The 22,257-nt window shown below is 50.2% G+C and overlaps 1 protein-coding gene across 1 annotated transcript in view; it reads right to left on the reverse strand.

The window, feature by feature from the left end:
* Window positions 1–2,507: 2,507 nt before the first annotated feature.
* Window positions 2,508–22,257, reverse strand: part of TET3 (tet methylcytosine dioxygenase 3) — an 86,719-nt gene continuing 66,969 nt past the window's right edge. Inside the window, exons 10-11 of the mRNA XM_088470847.1 lie at window positions 18,226–18,562; window positions 2,508–6,108 (exon numbers count right to left, since the gene is read on the reverse strand). Of these exons, the coding sequence (XP_088326973.1) occupies window positions 4,463–6,108; window positions 18,226–18,562 (1,983 nt within the window). The 3' untranslated portion in view covers window positions 2,508–4,462. The remainder of the gene's footprint in view (window positions 6,109–18,225; window positions 18,563–22,257) is intronic.

A 22,257-nucleotide genomic window follows, 5' to 3' on the forward strand; every position in this document is an offset into this window, starting at 1 on the left:
CTGCTCCATTGGGTCAGAAAAAAAGAGGATATAACTAAGAGGGATAATAGTATAACAATATTTAATTTTTAGGGTTTATTTTTTTATTTTTTATTTTTCAAACTCAATTTTATCAATTTTTACAATTTGATAGTAAAAATCAATACAAAGTATGTTTGAAAAAAATTATCTTTTAGTAACTTTGTCAAAGGTTTTTTTTTTTTTTTACATTTTATTTAGAGATTTTGAATTTAAGGAATGATTACATCTATATACAATTTATTGTCTCTTCTAAGATAGACGTCAGAAATACATTGGTCACTGCACTAACAGCAATACTGAGTAATGTTTTGTGGGACAGGTTTATATTTTTTTTTTTAACAAATCTCCATTTTATAGTTCTGCACTTTAGACTACAGATAAATAGTGTAGTAGCTAAAACACCACTTCGTATTCTATATGTGTTATAATACATCTTGGGAAAGCTTACTGAAAAATATATTCATTTAATATATATTTTCAACAATCTGTCATCGATAAAAAGGACCTGCTGGGACATTTATAAAAATAGGTGCACAGTGGACTGCAAAATATGTGCTGTAACCCTTAGCAACCAGTTGTTTGCTTTCATTTTCTTAACTGTATTAGTTGTATGTATAAACTTAATTTCATGCAGTGTTCCTGTATCACTAGTCTCACATCACTACTGTGCGGTCATGGAACCCTGTTTCTTCCACTGTCCATCAGTCTGGGGATTCCTGCTTACCTCATCCCCCTCCTGACATCATGACACTGCCGTATGTAACCATGTACAAACTAACAAAACACAAGTAGACAAGTCACTGACTCCCACAAAATGAAAACACTCATCTCCTGAAATGCGTGAATATTCCAATGACCTGATTGGATGAAGGTCATTCTATCCTCGCTCACTTCATAACTAATGTAAACTAGCAGAAAATGAAAGCCGTTAACAAAAGGTGTGCTGACCATAGTAAATGCCCCTTAAAATCAGTTTAATGAAATAGGTGCTATTTATTACAACATCTTTTTACATAGTTACATGTGCACCGATTTTCTTACTTGTCCTCTAATGCGGGCCATACACGGTGCGATAAAGCAGCCGATCTGACGGATTTGTACAATTTGGCTGCGATATCGCACCGTGTATGGGCATGATGTCGGACCGAGCGCGCACCCATGGGGTCATTCATCACACCCCTTGATCTTACTGCAGGATCAGTTGATTAGGGGATGCGATCCCATGCAGCGCTATGTGGGTAGAGGAGGGGGGAGCCGGCATATCGGACGGTCGGCCACCCGATCGCACAGTGTGTGGGGACTCCCTGATACGTCAGATCCCCCGTCGCGTTGCACGGTGCCTAAGGCACCGTGTATGCCCCGCTTAAGAATGACCTGAAAGTTAAAATTGGAAAATTTGCAAGAAGGTTATAATTTAGGAATTATGAATCTGGTTCATTGACTAAAAGAGCAACAGAATGATTAAAATGAATGATAAAATGCAGTCATGACCTACATAATTTAAACCTCCGTGTCATTCCAAGGTATGAACATTATAAATGTATTGGTGATAAAATATTTAATCAATGCATATACTTGTAGAGTCCTATTCCTTTTGAAGGACCTATAAATCTAAAATTAAAACTGATCCAAAAGCATCTCATATTTACAAATATTTATGTAAATGTTACCATACCTAGACAGAATTTAAGATTTTTGGCACTATATCTAGACTTGCTATGCAGCTGAGTGCAAGCTATTGTTCTCACATATCAGACTCAATCTGGCCACGCACTGACCAAGCCAGCTGCTCAGCCAAAACACAAGTATCACCTTTCAATCTGGTGAAATGCGTGGTTAGCCAAATTGGACAGATTCAGCTACATATCACTGTGGGCCAATCACAAATCCTGACAACCTACATAGATGCTGCTGTGTTTCGTAAGTGACTATATTCAGCCTAGCGGGAATGTTGGTTTGGGGTAGAAAAAAAAATTATATATATATATATATTGTATCTGGCCTTCTTCTTGTAAATAGTTCAAAGGTGAATCTATGCATGTTTTATTAAGATGTGAAAAATGTGACGCAGGGATTTTAAGAAGCAGATAAATGTGTTTGGAAAGATACAATCGATATGGTCAGTTCTTACTCACCAAATGTTATCAGTCAATGGTTTCTTAAAATTTGCTAATCTTAATCGTCAGAAGAACAGAATTGGGGGACAGAGATTTTACTTGTGACAGAAATTTTACTTGTGACCCTTGGTTTGTCCCATACAGGTTATGTTCAGATACTCAGTATCATTCATTTAGTGCGGCATAGGCAATTCATTTGGGGGGAGAAGGGGGGAGGGGAGTGGCATTTTTCTCTTCCTTTTCGCTAACTGCTGCTTTAGACTGTACAATAGCAACATTTGTGTAGTTTACAAATTACAACAAAAAAAGGAAAATTATATATATATTTATATATATATATATAAAAGCAGATATAGCAAATGGTAGGACGGACACATTGCGTTAAATATTCTAGCTCTATATACAATTCTCCCATTATCTATGTCAAAATGTCTGCAGCAGGATAAAAAGTGCTTTAAAATGAAATTATAAAACAGGCAAAAAAAAGAAAGCTATTTACAGACTGACGGTTTCAGATACTCAGACATGGGGTCTGTTCCCGAGCATTTTACACCTAATACAACAAAAAAAAATAAAAAAAATAATAATGATAAAAAATATTTGACTTACTATTGGATTTACATTCGGTGTGCTATTAACCACCCGATAGCTGGAGTGGTCAATAGTATAGGTGCAATGTTTATTATTTATTACCTCCGGCACAACCTGGCAACCATTATCCAATCTAGAAACTATTACATTTACCTCCTTAAAAAATCTAAATAGTCTTAATTCAACTATGTTCATAAAAAATACTTTTATTTAATTACTTATTCTTCGTAGCACCTGCATTATCCAGGCCCCAAAAATAGGTGTTGCTGTCGTATATATTCTAGCACCACTATTTTGCGATAATTGACTGGCTTATTGTGGAGATAAAGCAACACCCACCTACCCCCTAACTGCCCCCCTTTCTAAAAAACAAACAAACAAAAAAAAAAAAACATTAAAATCAATTATAGAACACATTTACAATGAGCTATCATGTAGTTACAAAGTGATATTCAGTGGAAAACGCCAAAGTAAAATATCCTGGATATTTTGGTCTGCAAGGCAGTCCTACCAATATGTAAGTAAAGCAGAGAATACCTCAGCACCATGTGTACGATCAGTAAAATATAGAGAACAATGGTACATATTCACAGTTTTCATTGGATGTGAGAGGCAGAAGCCCTTCCACTTAAGTCAAATCTTAAATTCAGATAACTACTGCAGTGGTACCACCTGATAACAGGTACACATATCCAGATTTCTAAAATACATTCCTTTCCTTAGGAACCTCAAGGACAGGAAAACAGATGTGTATGTAAAGAGACTCCAGGCATTCTGATCATTTCATTTACTTTTGTACAATAAAAATACTAGCAGCAAATAATGTTGTTAAGATCCCAAATATCGTAATTTTGAAGAAAAAAAAACAGGTTTCCCCTCCCACATAGAGAATCATTGGATTTACTTAATTTCTAGCATGTAATTCAAGGGTGCATAACAAGTGAGGAAGAGAATGGAGTCTGTATGTGCAGCATGCAAAGTATCGTCATTTCAAGTAATTAGGTTTTATAAATATATTTAAAATTTGCTGCTTTAAATAACATTAATTTTGTTGTCTCAAACACATCTGTATTGCTGCCTTGCAGGCAACAGCTATACCATGCAGTAGTTATGTAGAGCCGTCAATCATGTGCAGGATGATAAATAGACAAACAAGCTGATTATATATTCCCCTCATTAGCAAAAGGACGTTCTCTCCATGATCTAGACCGCTGCTTTATAAATAAGTCATTGCCGCCATCTACAAGAGTTTGCAGACTGACGCAACTTGACTTGCAAGCGTATTTTTTTGGGGCGGTGATTCCTAGTAGCTAAAAAAAAAAGACAGATTGAGATGTGATTGGCCTATAAATTCTGCACCATCATTGTACTATAAAAATCCAATAAATATATGTTTGATTGCAATTAAAAAAAAAAAATCTCTTTTTTTGTATGCGTGTGGTAAAAGGATGCCATGATTTTTGTGTTTGTTTTCCTGTCATTTGTTGTACAATATTAGGCTTAAAAAAATGCAGGTATAAATCTTTGTAAAGATTAAATTGGGGAAAACAAAACAAAAATAAAAACATTATACAGTAATAGTTCTCTTGCTCAAGGGGTAAGTCCTGGGAGATGTGTACATGTAAAAGATTCTCCTGTTGTACACACGTGTAAAAGCACCAAAAATAGCACCATATATTACAGTGCTGTCAATTAGCTGAGGTACAATGGCCACCATGGTAGCTGTTTTAATCTCATATCCAGCGACTGTATGGTCCCGTAACCTTGGTATAGGCGTACGAAGATGAAGTTGTAAAAGAGTTTGTTAGGAGAGTAGCTGTCTGACGAGTTGGGATGTCCTCCTTCTTATCAACAGGTGGGGTCTCTGTAGTGGCAGCACCTCCCCACTTTCTCTTTTTGCCAAAGCCTTTGACTTCCTGTTTGATGCCCAGCCTGGCGGCCTCCTCCTGCCTTAACCGTGCCCTCTCTGCCAGCAGTTTCATTTTGGCTTCCCAAAGTGCCAATCCATGGTTAGGCTGATTTAAGTTCTTATGTTGGTAGAATACCAACGAGATTCGGGTTGGATGACAGCGATTGGGCCTCTTCACAGGTGTGGTGGCATGAAGCTCTCTCCGTGCACACTCTATGAGAATGGAGCCATGGGCTGGAGCTACTGCGACTCCGCCAATGTTTTCATCGAGGAAATTGTGCTCGCTGTCTGACCAGACTTCCTCTTCATCCTCCTCTTTCTTTACAGGGGTGTCATCTATATTATCATCTAGACTGTAGGGGTCCCAGGTATCTGTTTTCAAGGGGGTAGATGGAGTGGCTGGAGTAGCAAACATGTTCCATGACTTTTCCTGCATACTGCTGCTAGGTGTTACACTGCACCTATCACTTCCAGCAACCGAGTTCCAGAGCTTTTCCTGGAACATTGCCGTTTCCTTCATGGCTCGTCCACCACTCCAATTCTTCTCCTGAGTGTTTGCAAAACTGTCACTGAGCTTGCACGAGCTCCACATCTTCCCTGGAGTGTTTGCGTCACGTTGACCTGCCTGAGTATCGATCCCGTATGCACCCCACTGCTTATTCTGTCCATGCAAGTTTTTCATTCCGACACTATTAGCTTGGATACCAAAATAATCTCTCTTGTCTAGGCCATTCGGTAAGCCAGTTTTCTCACTGGTCATAAACATATTCTGAGATACATCTGCACTTGTCCTTCCAGAAGAAAACACACCATTTGCTTTGTAGGGAATGGACTGATCATTTTTCTGTAATGAGAGATTCAAAGCGGGGCTCTGAGAGTGGACGCTCGGGGCTCTCTGAAATGGGTCATGCGAGAAATCATTGATAGGTTCCTTCTTAATGATTTTGCTGAAACAGGAAGCATATGGAGTGGTATCCATTGGAACAGGAGTAGTCCGGTGAGGGGTGCTTACTGATTTCTGACTGATGGGATCTGGCAGGCTGTACTGTTGGGCTCTCCCATAATTTTGCTCCGATAACTCATTGCCATAACCGTGGTTCATACTGTCAGCCGCTGACTGCATTTCAGGCTTTTTCTCAAATGTGTTGCTCATCCACCCACCAGTCCTCGTATCAGTGGAACCATAATTCATATACTGAGAAGGGACCACAGGGTTGCTGGGAAATCCGTAGTATCCAAAAGAAGGAAGAGCAAATTTTGAATGATAGCCATTCACAGAAGGCAGGTTAGGTGGTTGTGCATAGAAAGAATGATAGGAATAAACACTGTCCATGCTGTAGGGATCGGAAGGCCGGCAGCTGCCCAACACGGAGTAACTCTCAACAACTCCATTTGCGTTATACTTAAAGGAACTGTAGTGATTGGTTGGCTCCACTTTAATACAGGGCTTTACCTGTTGCTGGGGAATACCTGTGGATATAGGGAACACAGTGCTGTTGTTAGTATGGCCAAAGTGAATGTCAAACACAATACGGCTTATACCAAATTCTTATCTACACTGCGCCAACATATTTTGCAGCACACAAATTGTAAAAAACAGAAGCGTATGTTGAAACAGTAGCATGACAACACCTGAACGCAGAGTGCAGGGTTGGAACTAATAGTTTTTTTAAGTAAATATTGATAGTGAGTATAAAAGGTTTTTTTGGAACTCATCATTTAAGCAGCGCAGTCCTGCAGAATCTAAACTGTACACATAAATATTGCTAACTGAAGCTCCACATAGTCCATTTAATGCTCTAAATCAGTGGTCGGGGAACAGGGGTAAATTACCCCATTTGGGGTAAAACTGAAATTCCTGGAGGTAATGGACGGAAAGCCGGGCATGCATATGAATCATTGCATGGCTGGCTGTCCGTCCATTACCCCCAGGAATGGAGGTCACTGGCGACGGGTGCAGTGGCGCACCCCCCTGCACCCGGCGTCAGCGACCTCCAGCCCGGCGCCGCAGGGAGGCTCTGAGCCGGATGCCCGCTGAGATGTTATTACCAACGGGCGCCCGGCTACTTCCCTGCAGCGCCGCGTTAGCCGGAGGCTGGAGTTCTCTTCTGAACTCCAGCTTCCGGCTCTCTTCATGCGCACTATGGGAGAGACGTCATGACGTCTCTCCCATAGTTCCGAGGAGCAGCCGGGCGGACAGGACGGTGGCGGATGCAGGAGCGGGGATTAAGGTAAGTTTTTTATTTTGTACAAGCGGCACTACAGGGGCATAACTATGGGGGCACTGCTACAGGGGCATAACTATGGGAGCACTGCTACAGGGGCATAACAATGGGGGCACTGCTACAGGGGCATAACTATGGGGGCACTGCTACAGGGGCATAACTATGGGAGCACTGCTACAGGGGCATAACTATGGGGGCACTGCTACAGGGGCATAACTATGGGGGCACTGCTACAGGGGCATAACTATGGGGGCACTACTATAGGATTTCCTTCCTTTCAAATCAAGGGGGTAACCTCAATGTGGGAGGTCCAGGGCCGCGCGCCCCCCCTCCCACGAAGGCGCCGGTAAGGACCGGACCCCGCGTCGCCGGACGCGCCCACGTGTTGGGGCGCGTCATCACCCGGCGGCGCGGCGGGCCAATGAGGGCCCGCCGCGTCATCCAGCCCAGGAGCCTGCGCGGCGGGGTATTTAAAATCCCCGCCTGCGGGCAGGAGGGGAAGAGCGGAGGTGTCGTCGGAGCAGGCGGATCGTCGCTGGAGGGAGTCCCGAACGCAAGTTGGCAGTTCAGGTAAGCCCTCAGTGAGGCCCTTGTATCTTGGTATTAGACCACTGTACCACCACCGTGCGGTGCTAGGCCGAGGCCATTGTACCCCTGTGTTAGGTTATTGTGAACCCACTGTACCACCACTGTGCGGCACTAGGCCGAGACCACTGTCCCACTGTGTTAGGTTATTGTGTACCCACTGTACCACCACCGTGCGGCACTAGGCCGAGGCCATTGTACCCCTGTGTTAGGTTGGTGTGTACCCACTGTACCACCACCGTGCGGCGCTAGGCCGAGACCACTGTACCCCTGTGTTAGGTTGGTGTGTACCCACTGTACCACCACCGTGCGGCGCTAGGCCGAGACCACTGTACCATTGTGTTAGGTTGTTGTGTACCCACTGTACCCCCACCGTGCGGCGCTAGGCCGAGACCACTGTACCATTGTGTTAGGTTGTTGTGAACCCACTGTACCACCACCGTGCGGCGCTAGGCCGAGACCACTGTACCTGTGCTAGGTTACCGCATATCCACTGCACCATCACCGTGCGGTGTTAGGCTGCAGGTATTGTTCTAGTGCGGCGCCAGGCAGCCGTGCTCTCTTATAGGAGCAGAGACCAGGACTACTCGCCCAGCAAAGAGACAAGGGGCATACCCGGTGAGCGCATTCTGTGTTTGTGTGTCGAATCATTGTTTGTGTGTCGTCCCCTCTTCCCTTTTCCCTTTTCGGGCGTTTCCGTTCGGGTTGCACCCATGTGCCTGGCATGCGGGTGCAAACCAGTCTGAGGCCACAAGTGCCAATGATGACCATCCTCTAGTCCCCGCACCCCTGTCCGTCAGTCCTTCCTGTGGCACCAAGGTCCGGCCCATAGGTTCAGCGTGTCCGACCTCTTACAGGTTAGAACGTCCCCGGCTGTGTCAAACCGGAAAGACCCAGGACCGTCGGTGGGAGAAACCAAGGTGTCCTGAAGGTGAGAGCCACGGGGTGAGAGAGGTAAGTGCCCCGCCACACCTGCACGGCAGCAGGCGCACACAGCAGTCCACCCCTTGCCCCTCTTACATTTGGCGTAGCCGGCAGGATCCCTTGACGCCAGCCGGAGGACCCCCACGAAGATGACGGACCCTACCACCGCCTCTACCTCCGCGGGACCACCATCCGAGACGACAGACCCGACTTTTGACCGGCGGGTCACCCCGGCCATCGGAGCCGCTGTCCAACTCATCCAGAAGTACGATGGACAGAACATGGAACTGGACGACTGGATGGACCAGGTGGAGTCGGTGATCCGTCTGTATCACCTCCCCGCGCCGGTACAGGTAGACTTGGTGCTGCAGGTCATCCTGGGGGAAGCAAAAAAATCTGTCATCAACCGCCCTCTCGGGCAGAGGAAGGACCTCCAGGGGGTGTTCAAAATCTTGAAGGCCACTTACGGAGACCGGTCCACACCGACCAACCTCCGGAAACGGCTGTTCGCTCGGATCCAGCGCGAGGACGAGTCGATCTCCCAATTTGCCAACGCCCTCCAAAGTTGCGCAGATCGGATACGGGCTCGGCAGGACGCAGACTGGTTGGCCGGAAACCCAGACTTGGTCTTACGAGACCTATTCGTGGCGGGTCTGAAGAGTAGGCCCCTACGCCACCATTTCCAAGACAAGATCGAAGGGGACCCCCGCCTTCTGTTCCACGAGGTGCTGGAGAAGGCATTGGCCAAGGATCAGGACAAGGAGTTTGGCTCCTGCTCTGTGTCCCTCCAACCGACACACCCAGACTCCCGCACCCCCAACCCACCCCTAAACCCACTGGAGAATTGCGTCAAGGAGTTGACCAATGCGCTCCTGCTGGTCCAGCAAGAAGTATCCCAGCTAAAGCAGCGAGTGGAGCAGGCAGAAGACCGGCGGGCCGGGGCGGAGACCCGTGCAGAAGGAGAGCGGGCCGAGGCCCCACGTCGGAAGCCTCACGAGCAAGACCCGCCCCGGCGCTGGGAGTCAGCAGGAACGCGCCGACGGGACACCAGGGGCCCAGTCTGCTGGGAGTGCGATCGACCTGGCCATTTCGCCCGCGAATGTCCTGAAATACGACCCAGTCGAGACACCCGCCGTAGACCTTTAAACTAGCGTCCCTCGCGGTTGCGGGCCAAACCGCGAGGAGGGGAGACGACCAGGTGGACATTACCCACTCGTCGGATCTCATTGGAGAGTGCCCCACAGTAATAGCCCAGCTGGCGGGAAAGAGCCAGCGCTGTCTTCTGGATACCGGCTCCCAAGTGTCAACCATGTCCCAGCGATGCTTCCAGGAGAACTACGCCCACCTGCAGCGGACCAACGTGGGAGATTGGGTAACCCTCATGGCCGCAAACAACCTGCCAATTCCCATCCTGGGTGTGGTTTGGGTCGAGGTGGAGCTGTACGCCCAGTCCCTGGGGAAGAAAGGCATCATGGTTGTCGCAGGGGAGGACTTGAAGCATGGGCCTGTCATTTTGGGGATGAATATACTCCACTGCTTGGACCAAGCCCTAGTCCTGGAGAAGGGCCCCCGGTACTGGAGACACCTAGGGGTGCAGAAGCCCGTACAGCAGGCCCTGCAACGGGTGATGCGGCTGTGCGAGGGACCATCTCCAGCCGCTGACACAGGCCCCCTGGGACGGGTCAAGACAGGCCATAACCAACGGGTGAGGATTCCTGCCAGGCAAGAGGTGGTCGTGGATCTGCCCGTGCGGGCGCAACGGCCCCTGGAGGGTAGGGAAGTCATGATAGAACCCTGCTGGTTTGGCCAAACCGACGCTGGATTGATCGTGGCTCGGGCCTTGGCAGTAGTCAAGCATGGGGTGGTGCCCATCCGGATCTGTAACCTGGGGGACGCCCCAGCCCAGGTTCCCCCCGGGACAATCTTGGCACAGGTAGAGGCTGTGCCCGAGGGCGGTGTCAAGTCAGGACAAAACGTCCTCCTAGAGCCCGACGTGCGGAAACCATGGACGCTGGCCGTGAGGGTGGAGGAGCGGGTAGAGCCCACCGAAGGCTGGAACGGGCGAATAATACTCGAACAGATGGACGTGCCCCTAGATGAACTCGGCCCCGCCGAGGTCAAGAAGCTCGAACGGCTTCTGTGGAGGAGACAACAGGCGTTCTCCCGCAGCGAGGAAGACTTCGGTTACACCGGGCATTAGAACAGGAGATCAACACCGGGGACCAGCCCCCCATCCGGGAGCGATACCGACCCATTCCGCCAAAATTGTACCAGGAAGTGAAGGCCATGATCCGCCAGATGCTGGATAACCACGTCATCAAAGAGAGCAAAAGCCCGTGGGCGGCGCCGATTGTCCTAGTTAAGAAGAAAGATGGGGCCCTACGCTTCTGTGTGGACTATCGGAAGCTGAACAACTGTACTGTGCGAGACGCATACCCTCTCCCCCGCATCGAAGAATCATTGGCAGCCCTGGGGAAGTCACGATTCTTCTCCACCTTGGACCTGGCCAGCGGCTATTGGCAAGTGCCGGTGGCCGAGAGGGACCAAGCCAAGACGGCCTTCATCACCCCCATGGGCCTATTTGATTTCTGCCGGATGCCCTTTGGGCTCTCCAATGCGCCAGCTACCTTCCAACGACTCATGGAATGTTGCCTAGGGGATCTAAACTTCGACGATTTTGATCTATCTGGATGACATCATCGTGTTCGCCCCAACGCTGGACGAGCATTTCCGCAGGCTGGATCAAGTACTACAGCGTTTGGAGCAATACGGGCTCAAACTGAAGCCAAGGAAGTGCCACCTCCTCCAACCCAGCCTTGAGTACTTGGGACACGTAGTATCCCAAGACGGGGTGAAACCTACACCCGACAAAATCACCGCAATTCAGGGATGGAAAACACCCACCACCGTGACGGAGGTACGAGCCTTTCTTGGACTAGTCGGCTATTACCGCCGGTTCATTCGGGGTTTCGCTAAAATAGCCGGACCTCTGCATGAGCTGCTGAGAGGTGTGGCAACGGATGCACGAAAGAGGACTGTGGCGTGGGGCCAAGCCCAAGACGACTCCTTCAACCAGCTGAAAGACGCCCTCACCCAAGCCCCGGTACTCGCCTACGCTGACTTCGACAAGCCCTTCCTGGTCTACACCGACGGCAGTCACAAAGGGCTGGGGGCAGTCCTTTCCCAGATCCAGGGGGGGCAGGAACGGGTGATTGCCTATGGGAGCCGGAGTCTGCGGGACTCTGAGAGGAACCCCGAAAACTACAGCTCCTTCAAACTCGAGCTGTTAGCAATGGTGTGGGCCGTGACGGAGAAGTTTGCCGAGTACTTAACTGCGACGGAGTTCGAGGTCATCACAGACAACAACCCTCTGGCGCACCTGGACACTGCCAAGTTGGGGGCCCTGGAGCAGCGTTTGGTTGCCCGGTTGGCGAAATTTTTCCCCAAGATCAAGTATCGTCCGGGGAAATACAACACCAACGCCGACACCCTGTCCCGTATTCCCGTGGAGGCACCCAAGAGCCCCTCCAACGAGGACCAGGAAGGCTTAGAAATCCCTGATCTTGCCAAGGTTAGACCACCACCCGGACCCCTGGAAGCCACCAGTTGCGGCCTCCAGCTGCAGAGGACCGCCCTCGAGTGGGCCGTACAGCAGAAACAAGACCCAGACCTGAGGGCCATCCACAGCTGGAAGGAACAGGGACATTGGCCCTCCGCCCGCGAGAGGGGCCGACTCGGCGGGGTGGGCCAGAGGATGCTTCACCAATGGGATCGGCTGACTGTCCACGACGGGGTGTTGTGCCGACGCACCTACCTGGAACAAGAACTCTGCGAAGTCAGGCAGGTCGTGCTCCCGGAAGGCTTGGCCCGAGGCTTGGTAGTGGAGGCCCACGAGGAAGGGGCCCACCTCGGGGTGGCCAAGACGCTCCAGTGGATACGCCGTCAGTACTTCTTTCCAGGACTACAAGAGTTGGTAGAGGCCGTGTGTCGGGCGTGCCCGACATGCGGCGTCACCAAGCCCACCGAACAGAGAGCCCCGGTGCAGACCATCCAGACCAGGCGAGCCTTGGAGCTGTTGATGGTGGACTACGTGCTAATAGGGGAGTCGACGAGCGGGCACCAGTACGCCCTAGTGATGACGGACCACTTCACTAAGTTCACTGCGGTGGCGCCTACCCGTGACCAGACAGCGGAAACAGCCGCCAAGGCCATCGTGGAACACTTCATCCGAAGGTATGGCTGCCCCGAGCGCATCCACTCAGACCAAGGAGCATGTTTCCAGGGCCGCGTGATGGAACGACTTTGTCAGACCTACGGCATGCAAAAATCCCGGACCACGCCCTACCATCCCCAGGGGAATGGGGCCTGCGAACGATTCAATCGGACCCTGTTACAAATGCTGAGAACCTTGGAAGCCGAAAAGAAACGCCGTTGGCCAGCATTCGTCCAAGAACTGGTGTGGGTGTACAACAACCGCGTGCACCGGACCACGAGCTCGTCGCCCTACTTCCTACTGTTCGGTAGGGCAGGGAGGGAACTGCAGGACCTCGACCTCTCTCTACCCCAGGGGGAAGACGAGTGGACCCATGGTGGGTGGGTCGAGGAGCAAAGGCGACGGCTGAGGACTGCAGGGGAGGTGGCGGAGCGCAACATCGGGACCACCAGGCACCCCCAGCCCGGAGGGGCCGTGGGGGAGCCCATCCCAGTTGGACAAAGAGTATTTGTCCGTGAGAGGCGCCCAAAGAACAAGCTAAGCCCGCGATGGGAGGTGTTGCCCTACATCGTACAGCGACAAGTTTCGCCCAACAACCCAGTATATGAGGTGCGTGCCGAGGACGACAGCGGTCACACTCGCACCCTGCACCGAGACATGTTGCGACCCTGGGAGTCGGGAGACCCGTCGGAGGCACAGGAGCCGTGCTGCAGCATGAAGCCTGGTGGACAGAGCAGAGAGCCCCCAAACGCCCTGGCAGGACCGGGGACCCCGGGGTTCACCCCATTCACTTGGTGGGCGCCGCCCTCCCGGGCGCACAGCCCCCTCGTCGTCACCTAGGAGTCGGCTGGGACCGAACTACCCCTACCAGCAACACGGGCGTCAGGAACACCACCGCCCGGACCCCAAGACAGCCCACCACTGGCCGAACCAGCCGCCCTGTCCCTCGAGGCTCCAGTCCGGAGGTCCGCGAGGCCGACCTTGGGAGTGCCACCACCACGGTTCCCAGACCCTGACTTTGAGTGGTCGTGCCACCCGGTCTTTGTGGGGACCACAAAAGGAAAAGAAGGGGAGAGTGTGGGAGGTCCAGGGCCGCGCACCCCCCCCTCCCACGAAGGCGCCGGTAAGGACCGGACCCCGCGTCGCCGGACGCGCCCACGTGTTGTGGCGCGTCATCACCCGGCGACGCGGCGCTGCCATGACGCCGGCAAGGACCGGACCCCGCATTGCCGGACGTGCCCACGTGTTGGGGCGCGTCATCACCCGGCGGCGCGGCGGGCCAATGAGGGCCCGCCGCGTCATCCAGCCCAGGAGCCCGCGCGGCGGGGTATTTAAAATCCCCGCCTGCGGGCAGGAGGGGAAGAGCGGAGGAGTCGTCGGAGCAGGCGGATCGTCGCTGGAGGGAGTCCCGAACGCGAGTTGGCAGTTCAGGTAAGCCCTCAGTGAGGCCCTTGTATCTTGGTATTAGACCACTGTACCCTTGTGTTATTGTGAACCCACTGTACCACCACCGTGCGGCGCTAGGCCGAGGCCATTGTACCCCTGTGTTAGGTTATTGTGAACCCACTGTACCACCACTGTGCGGCGCCAGGCCGAGGCCATTGTACCCCTGTGTTAGGTTATTGTGAACCCACTGTACCACCACTGTGCGGCGCTAGGCCGAGGCCATTGTACCCCTATGTTAGGTTATTGTGAACCCATTGTACCACCACCGTGCGGCACTAGGCCGAGACCACTGTCCCACTGTGTTAGGTTATTGTGTACCCACTGTACCACCACCGTGCGGCACTAGGCCGAGGCCATTGTACCCCTGTGTTAGGTTGGTGTGTACCCACTGTACCACCACCGTGCGGCGCTAGGCCGAGACCACTGTACCCCTGTGTTAGGTTGGTGTGTACCCACTGTACCACCACCGTGCGGCGCTAGGCCGAGACCACTGTACCATTGTGTTAGGTTGTTGTGTACCCCCACCGTGCGGCGCTAGGCCGAGACCACTATACCATTGTGTTAGGTTGTTGTGTACCCACTGTACCACCACCGTGCGGCGCTAGGCCGAGACCACTGTACCATTGTGTTAGGTTGTTGTGTACCCCCACCGTGCGGCGCTAGGCCGAGACCACTGTACCATTGTGTTAGGTTGTTGTGTACCCACTGTACCACCACCGTGCGGCGCTAGGCCGAGACCACTGTACCATTGTGTTAGGTTGTTGTGTACCCACTGTACCCCCACCGTGCGGCGCTAGGCCGAGACCACTGTACCATTGTGTTAGGTCGTTGTGAACCCACTGTACCACCACCGTGCGGTGCTAGGCCGAGACCACTGTACCTGTGCTAGGTTACCGCATATCCACTGCACCATCACCGTGCGGTGTTAGGCTGCAGGTATTGTTCTAGTGCGGCGCCAGGCAGCCGTGCTCTCTTATAGGAGCAGAGACCAGGACTACTCGCCCAGCAAAGAGACAAGGGGCATACCCGGTGAGCGCATTCTGTGTTTGTGTGTCGAATCATTGTTTGTGTGTCGTCCCCTCTTCCCTTTTCGGGCGTTTCCGTTCGGGTTGCACCCATGTGCCTGGCATGCGGGTGCAAACCAGTCTGAGGCCACAAGTGCCAATGATGACCATCCTCTAGTCCCCGCACCCCTGTCCGTCAGTCCTTCCTGTGGCACCAAGGTCCGGCCCATAGGTTCAGCGTGTCCGACCTATCTTACAGGTTAGACCGTCCCCGGCTGTGTCAAACCGGAAAGACCCAGGACCGTCGGTGGGAGAAACCAAGGTGTCCTGAAGGTGAGAGCCACGGGGTGAGAGAGGTAAGTGCCCCGCCACACCTGCACGGCAGCAGGCGCACACAGCAGTCCACCCCTTGCCCCTCTTACATTAACATATATAAATATATTTTTGGGTAAAAGGTAAAAAACTTCTCTGACCCCTGCTCTAAATACTCCCATTTAATGTGCTAATCCTCTAGCCTTGTAGAATGTTTATGCGTTTGTTTTGCACCACACATAGGTCTTGATTCAGAGATGGACGGAATTGCAGAGCCGCACACAAGCGACTGTACGATTCCGTCCATCTCAAATGTAAATGAAGCAGGAGGTGTCTGTAGGAAACAGACACCTCCTTGCTGCAGCTGCAATCCCAGCACTGTGACCGAAATCGCAGCCTGGGATCACCATTGCGACTGCTCCTTTCGCCAGCATGCGGTAGCTGAAACTTAACACAGCCTGACCGGTTCGTGGCAGCTGCGAGGCCAGGAAATCTGCATCCACCGACGCAGACCTTAGCCTCGTCCCTCCCGGAAAACGGAGACGACATATGCCCCCGTTTCCGGGAAAGCAAGCCGTCCCCTCCCTCCCACTACTCCCCGAATGCTTCTGCCCATCAATCAGGCAGAGGCTTGGGCGAATCTCCGTGCGGTATCGCAGGGCCCATTCTGGACATGCCTAAAACGGGCTCAGCGCAAGCGCAGACCACTTGCCATCGGAGAGGTGCACTAACAATCAGGTTAGTGCACATCTCTGAATCAGGCCCATAGTAATCACTAATGAAGGGAAATAGTATGGCAGTCTGTACTCGCTGTATATAGCATAAACAGATCCCCAAATAAAAGTACATTTTACAGAAAACTCTTAGGGTATCCATCCATAACCTGAGTCTGCTGTTGCAGAATTACAGCATCCCCTAAACAGACAAATCAGTCTACTAAACAAATGGATGTAGCAGAAGTCATTTTTAAATTTATTCAATAGCCAACTTCATTCTAACAGAAATGTCATGGCAGGTCCTGAGGTGGGGTCTCACAGGGGGCGGAGCTGATATGAAGCAGACTGAGGTGAGCCAGCATATACCAGGTCCCTGTACTAGTATGTATAATAAAAAAGCACTGTATCAAACCAATGTGCTTTAGATATATTTATAGTCATTCCTTGATTAATCGTTTAGATCAGCTTAGCTCTTGAATGCAAAGGCATATTTATAAAATATATGAATAATTTTAATAAATGGTTATAATGCAATACTTGACTCTTTTCTAGACCGTGTACTAACTGAATATATATATTGATTAATGGCGCTAATAACTATTACAATTACTGTTTCTAGGGGCCTAAGTGACAACTAGAGAGACTTATTCTAATTTAGATACAATGTTTAGGGATTACAGAATGCCTCATAGCTAGCAGTGGAACTCCCCCTCCCCCCGCACACATTTTTTATGAATAAATAATAGCATAAAGCGCCTATCTTTCTTTCAGATGGCATTTAGGACTGGTAGCTTTAGAGGGGACTGATAAATTGTTTATATCTATGTATAAGGCAGGTTTGTGCTGAGCACCAGAATATACTGTTTGGAGCGGAATGGGACTGAAATGCCGATGGCTGTGTAGCCGCCGGTTCAAATCCCGTCAGCGCTAGCCTGACGCGGAGGAAATCCCGATAGCGGAGGTAAGTAATCTAACCCTCCCCTCTCCCCCTTCCATACCCTCTTTTAGGGGTGCCTAACCCTAACTTCCCCCCTAGTGCCTAACCCTAACCTTCCCCCGTTAGTGCCTAACCCCCCTTCCCGCACCCTAAACCTAACCCTCCTGGGGGGGTCTCTAACCTCCCCCCTTAGTGCCTAAACCTACCCCCTTTCCCTAGCCTAACCCTACCCTCTCCGGGGGGAGGGTTCCTATCCCTAAGTCCCCCCCATTGGGTCCCTAAACCTAACCCCCCCGTCCCCGGCTACATTGCTACTTACCTCCAGTGTTGGACGATTGGTCCGGAGTCCTATCGGGGTCCCGGCGTCGGGATTAACATAGGTGTCAGTATTTCGACGCCTATGTTAAATCCCCTGTCGGGATTGTAGTGTCGGGATTGAGACCGGTGGCCATGCAGCCGCCGGTCTCATAACTACATTCCGTTTGGAGCAATTCAGTCTATACGACAGTAAGGCGTAATGGTACATACATACGGGATGATCGTCAACGATAGCAATATCGTTGAACGATCTTCCGGGTGTGCTGGATGATCGATATCGATCATCGAGCACACCACGAACCCACCAGCGATGGCCAATGACCCAACGATCGTGGGTCCCTATAGTAACCTAGTCAATATCGAACCAGGCTGGCCTGCATGCACGGACGATGGACGATATCATTATCGTCCATACGTGCCCGCGCATCGCAGGTCGTTTTACCACCGAAAAATGCACGATATGAACGATAACGATATTGTTCTTATTGTCCATTTTAATCGTACCGTGTGTACACACCATTACACCTATGCTCATATCTTTTCCAAAATCGTGGCCAATGCATCATAAAATGAATGTACAACGTACTTAGCTGTCATTTCTGTTTTTTCATTTAAAGAAAAAAATGCTACGAATGATCCACGCAGCACCGCCATATAATAATTTACCTCTTGCTTTATAAAAATGTAGATTATATTAATACAATGAAGGGCTACATGGTTCCTGATGGATTCTAAGCCCTTCAGAATAGAATATGTTTACCAGATGGGGCATGAATCCTGAGCACATGCACGATACCAGTTTGCTGTGAAGTAAATTTTGTAATGCATATACACATCCATACTAGCATGCTACTATGTTAATATTGCCTGCTACTATAATAATACCCATCCCTCTTTTATTATGCACCTGGGTTCTGCTGGTTGGTTTCTATGTCTGCTGGCTCCTGCTTGGCCTTATCTGGGGTTGTCAGCTTCTCTTTCTGAAGTTTCTTCTTTTCAGCTGCCGCTTTCTTGGCTTCCAACTGCCGCTGCCTGCAGGACTTGGCGGGTTCGGGGAGTTTACGGACCTCACGGGGGAAAGAAGATAGCACCTGTATTCCTCCTTTCTGGATCTTTATGGCCTGGCCCTCTTCACTCCCAAACTCATCTGTGCTGTCGATTTTGTAAAGTGGCAGCACATGAAGCTGCTCATCCTCAGCGATTTTGCCGACTGTCCTGTTGTCCTCCTTTGTCAAAGTGCAGACCTACATAGAAAGAGGTCTGCGTTATTTCTCTTCCATGGTTTCTTTATTAAAGCTACTATTATAATGTCATTCCGATTCAGCAACTCTGAGTGACGCAGCTTGGATCCTTACCAGAGACCTTGGAAGTCATCTCCAGTTGCACAATCACATACAGAAATTTAGTTTCAGCGTGCTCTCTATAAAATCCATGCGCTATATATATTATATACCATTAATAAATATTGTTAAAGGACAAATACATTGTTTGTGTCTAAAAAAAAAAAACACTGCTTGCACAGAACTTTTGGGAGTCACAGTGTAACCAGTGGATGTATATATTTCCTCTACTTAAAATATCCTACTAACTCATTGGGGTCAATTCAATTATGCTCACCCTCTGAGTCTATGCGATGAATTGCATCTGTATGCCGCACTTATAGTAACTCCAGACCCGCTTATATTTGTTCACAGCCCTGTAGGGCTACATGAAAAAATGATGCGAGTCTGGGGTGAGATCGAGCCACGAGCAGGAAGCGAGAAAGTGCTGTTGCTGACCTCAGACATAGGGGTACATTTAGTAGCCTGCAGTCATTTAAAAAGCTAAATCAACCTGGTTTTACCTTTTCAATGACTGCTACTTTAAAACATCGGGCAGTCTTTTAAGGGACTCGCTGATGCCTGCAGTCTGTAGACTATTACATTTACCCCACAGCCCGAGTGCCAGGCTTGTACTAGCCAAGTTAAGTGAAATGCTCTGTATATGTAAAATATAGAGCAGAGACAGTGAATACCCGCCACACTGAGATTAGCATTCTGAACATCTAGTCTATATCAGGATCCTTTTAGTGATTTTCCAAGAAGTACCCCATCACACTTTTATTACCAAAGCTGCAGTGGAAGGCCAAGACTGAATAGTGCAGTGTTGGCTAACCTTGACACTCCAGCTGTTGTGGAACTATATATCCCAGCATGCCCTGCCACAGTTTTAGCATGCCCTAACAGCAAAACTGTAGCAGTGCATGCTTGGTTATGTAGTTCCATAACAGCTGGAGTGTCAAGGTTAGCCAACACTGGAATAGTGTATTTTACCTATATAATTCACATATAGAAATACTTGTATATAAAAAAAATTGCTCTTTAACTAAAATGCATCCTATGATTTTCATAGCAACCTATTTTGTTACTGTAGATATAAATCTCCATAGTTTTATTTTTCATTACATGCAATGCACAGGTCTAGCAGAAAACAAATACAAGGTGACCTATGTTTATATCAGGCGCAAAGTGAACACAATTAAAATATGGTTAGTTAACAGCTGTAATGCAACTCCCACTTAAAGTGCTGGGAACACTTATACCCCTTTTCCACCTAAATTCCGGGTCTGACCCGGAGTTGGAACAAAGGCCCTCATTCAGAGCCGGAAGCTCTGAGCAGAGCGCACGCTCTGAATGAGGGCCGTCCTCCATAATTATGGAGCGTCCTCCTGGACGCTCGTATAGCTGTGGGTCACCACCCACAGCCTATACGAGCGTGCAGGTTGATGGCCGCGATGGTCTTGACCATCGCGACCATCGCCACTGCGAGCCGGAGCCTGCGGTTGAGTTCTCAACCGCAAGGCCCGGAGTGATTTTGGCTCTATCAGAGCCAAAATCACTCCCACTGACATCACTAGTGATGTCAGTGGGCCAGCTTCTGACGGTAGGCGTTCCTTGGGAACGCCCCCGTCTGGGAGGCACGCCCCCGGCACGCCCACCAAAGGGGGCGCGCTGTCAATCACCATCGACAGCATGCCCCCTTTGATCAGACAACGAGCGAAGGAAAGTCCTTCGCTCGTCGCGTCTGGCGCATGCGCACGACGGAGCTCCCGCCGTCGTGCGCATGCGCAGTGCACACCATCGACCCACTTGCGAGCGGACAGCCGCTTGCGAGTGGGTCTGAATCAGGCCCAAAGTTCCTAGCCGGATCAGACCCGGAATTTTGCCAGCGCTGACTCGGGATATTCCCGAGTCAGCGCCGCTCACACCGCAGTCGGGTCTGCACAGACCCGGCTTTTGCGGAGTGAAAGTGGACGCTTGGAGATGACGTCATCTCCAAGCGCCACTGAAGCCGGACCAATCGGCCGGCTAGCAGCGCACTCCAGGTCTTCGTGACCCGGAGTGCGCTGTTCCCATAGCAGGGTTTCACGGGCTACGCCCGTGTTAAACCCTGCTAGTTACCTGGGTTGGATTGCCGGGTCACTCGACCCGGCGATCCAACCCTCTGCCCTTTTACACCAGGGAGCTGCCCGGGTTAACCCTTCAAAAACCCGGGCTTTAGCTCCGGTGTAAAAGGGGTATAATATAGCTATACAAAACTAGTAAAATACAGAACAAGGGAGCGCATATAGAATAAAACAAATTTTGTTTAATATAACATGAAAAAAAAATCACTATTAAATAATAACACAATAAAAGAAACAGAAACAATGTCTATAGACAATAAATGCCACTGATTGGTCTCAAGTTTCCGGCATAGAATTGACACTTATGCTGGCCATACACTCTGCAATTATCGGGACGATCCGCCCGATATCGGCGGATTGCCGCGATAATTGCAGCGTGTATGCGGGCGACCGAGGGTTAAATATTGCTCGGTCGGGCATGCTGGATTGTCCAGCATGCCCGTCCGATGCGATATTTACCCGGGAAACTGTCGGCCGCATCGGGCAGTGTATGCCCAGTGCGGCCGACAGACAGACATTTCCTGTGTTCCTTCCTACGGAAGGAACAGGGAAATGTCTCCTCCCCCGGGGGCGGAGCGCGGATGTCGGGCTATACACTGTGAGATTTCTCTCACAGTGTATGCCGGCGACATCTGCGGCTGGCAGGCAGCCAGATAAAATGTCTGTCGATCTGACAGACATTTTATCTGGCAGTGTATGCCCAGCATTAGATAGTGAGATGTTCCAATTAGTATTATATTGTGGCAAAAATGCCAAATAGTTCACGTGCTCACTCTCCAAGGACTTGATCTCACCACCAATGTTTATCACAAAAAACTGCAGTGGGAGAATGGCCTCTGGGCCTGATTCAGAGCCGCTCGTAAGCGGCCGCTCGTTCGCTCCGAGCGATGTTCGCACATCTGCGCATGCGTATGGGTCGTAATGCGCATGCGCCAACCAATCAGTGCGGTCGGAAATTGAGCGCTCGCAAAATAGCGAGTGCCTGCTAATTTGAGTGACAGGATGAGGCATTTGTGGGTTGTAACAGGGGAAGGTGCTTGAAAACGGGGAGTGGTGATCCGAACGCAGGCGTGCCAAACGGTCAAAACGGGCGTTTTAAGGGTGTGCATAATTAACAAAGCAGCGTCATCGACCACGTCACTTGGTTGTTTCTTAGCCTGAACTGTTCGCATGATTGCGGTAGGAAAATCCTACCACAAGCACTGCGAGCAGTTCAGACGCCTTTCGATGTACTTGATTAATCAAATAAATAGCGGAGATGGCGTAGGATGCGAGCGGCCAGGGGGAGTCTTTACAAAATAGCGAGCGCATGTTTCGTTCGTTCGCTCAGACATAGAGGCGTCAACAGACCGCAAAGAGCGAACGCTCAATTTAAATATCCGGCCCCTTTTTCTGAACGAGCGAGCGCAAATAGCATCCGGCTCTGAATCAGGCCCTCTGTGTATTACGCTCCCCGGCTGAAAACAATGCAGCAGCGGTCCTAGAAGAAACACA

Source organism: Taudactylus pleione, unplaced genomic scaffold, assembly GCF_031769625.1.
Source record: "Taudactylus pleione unplaced genomic scaffold, aTauple2 ptg000105l, whole genome shotgun sequence".
In the NCBI taxonomy this organism is placed as follows: Eukaryota; Metazoa; Chordata; class Amphibia; order Anura; family Myobatrachidae; genus Taudactylus; species Taudactylus pleione.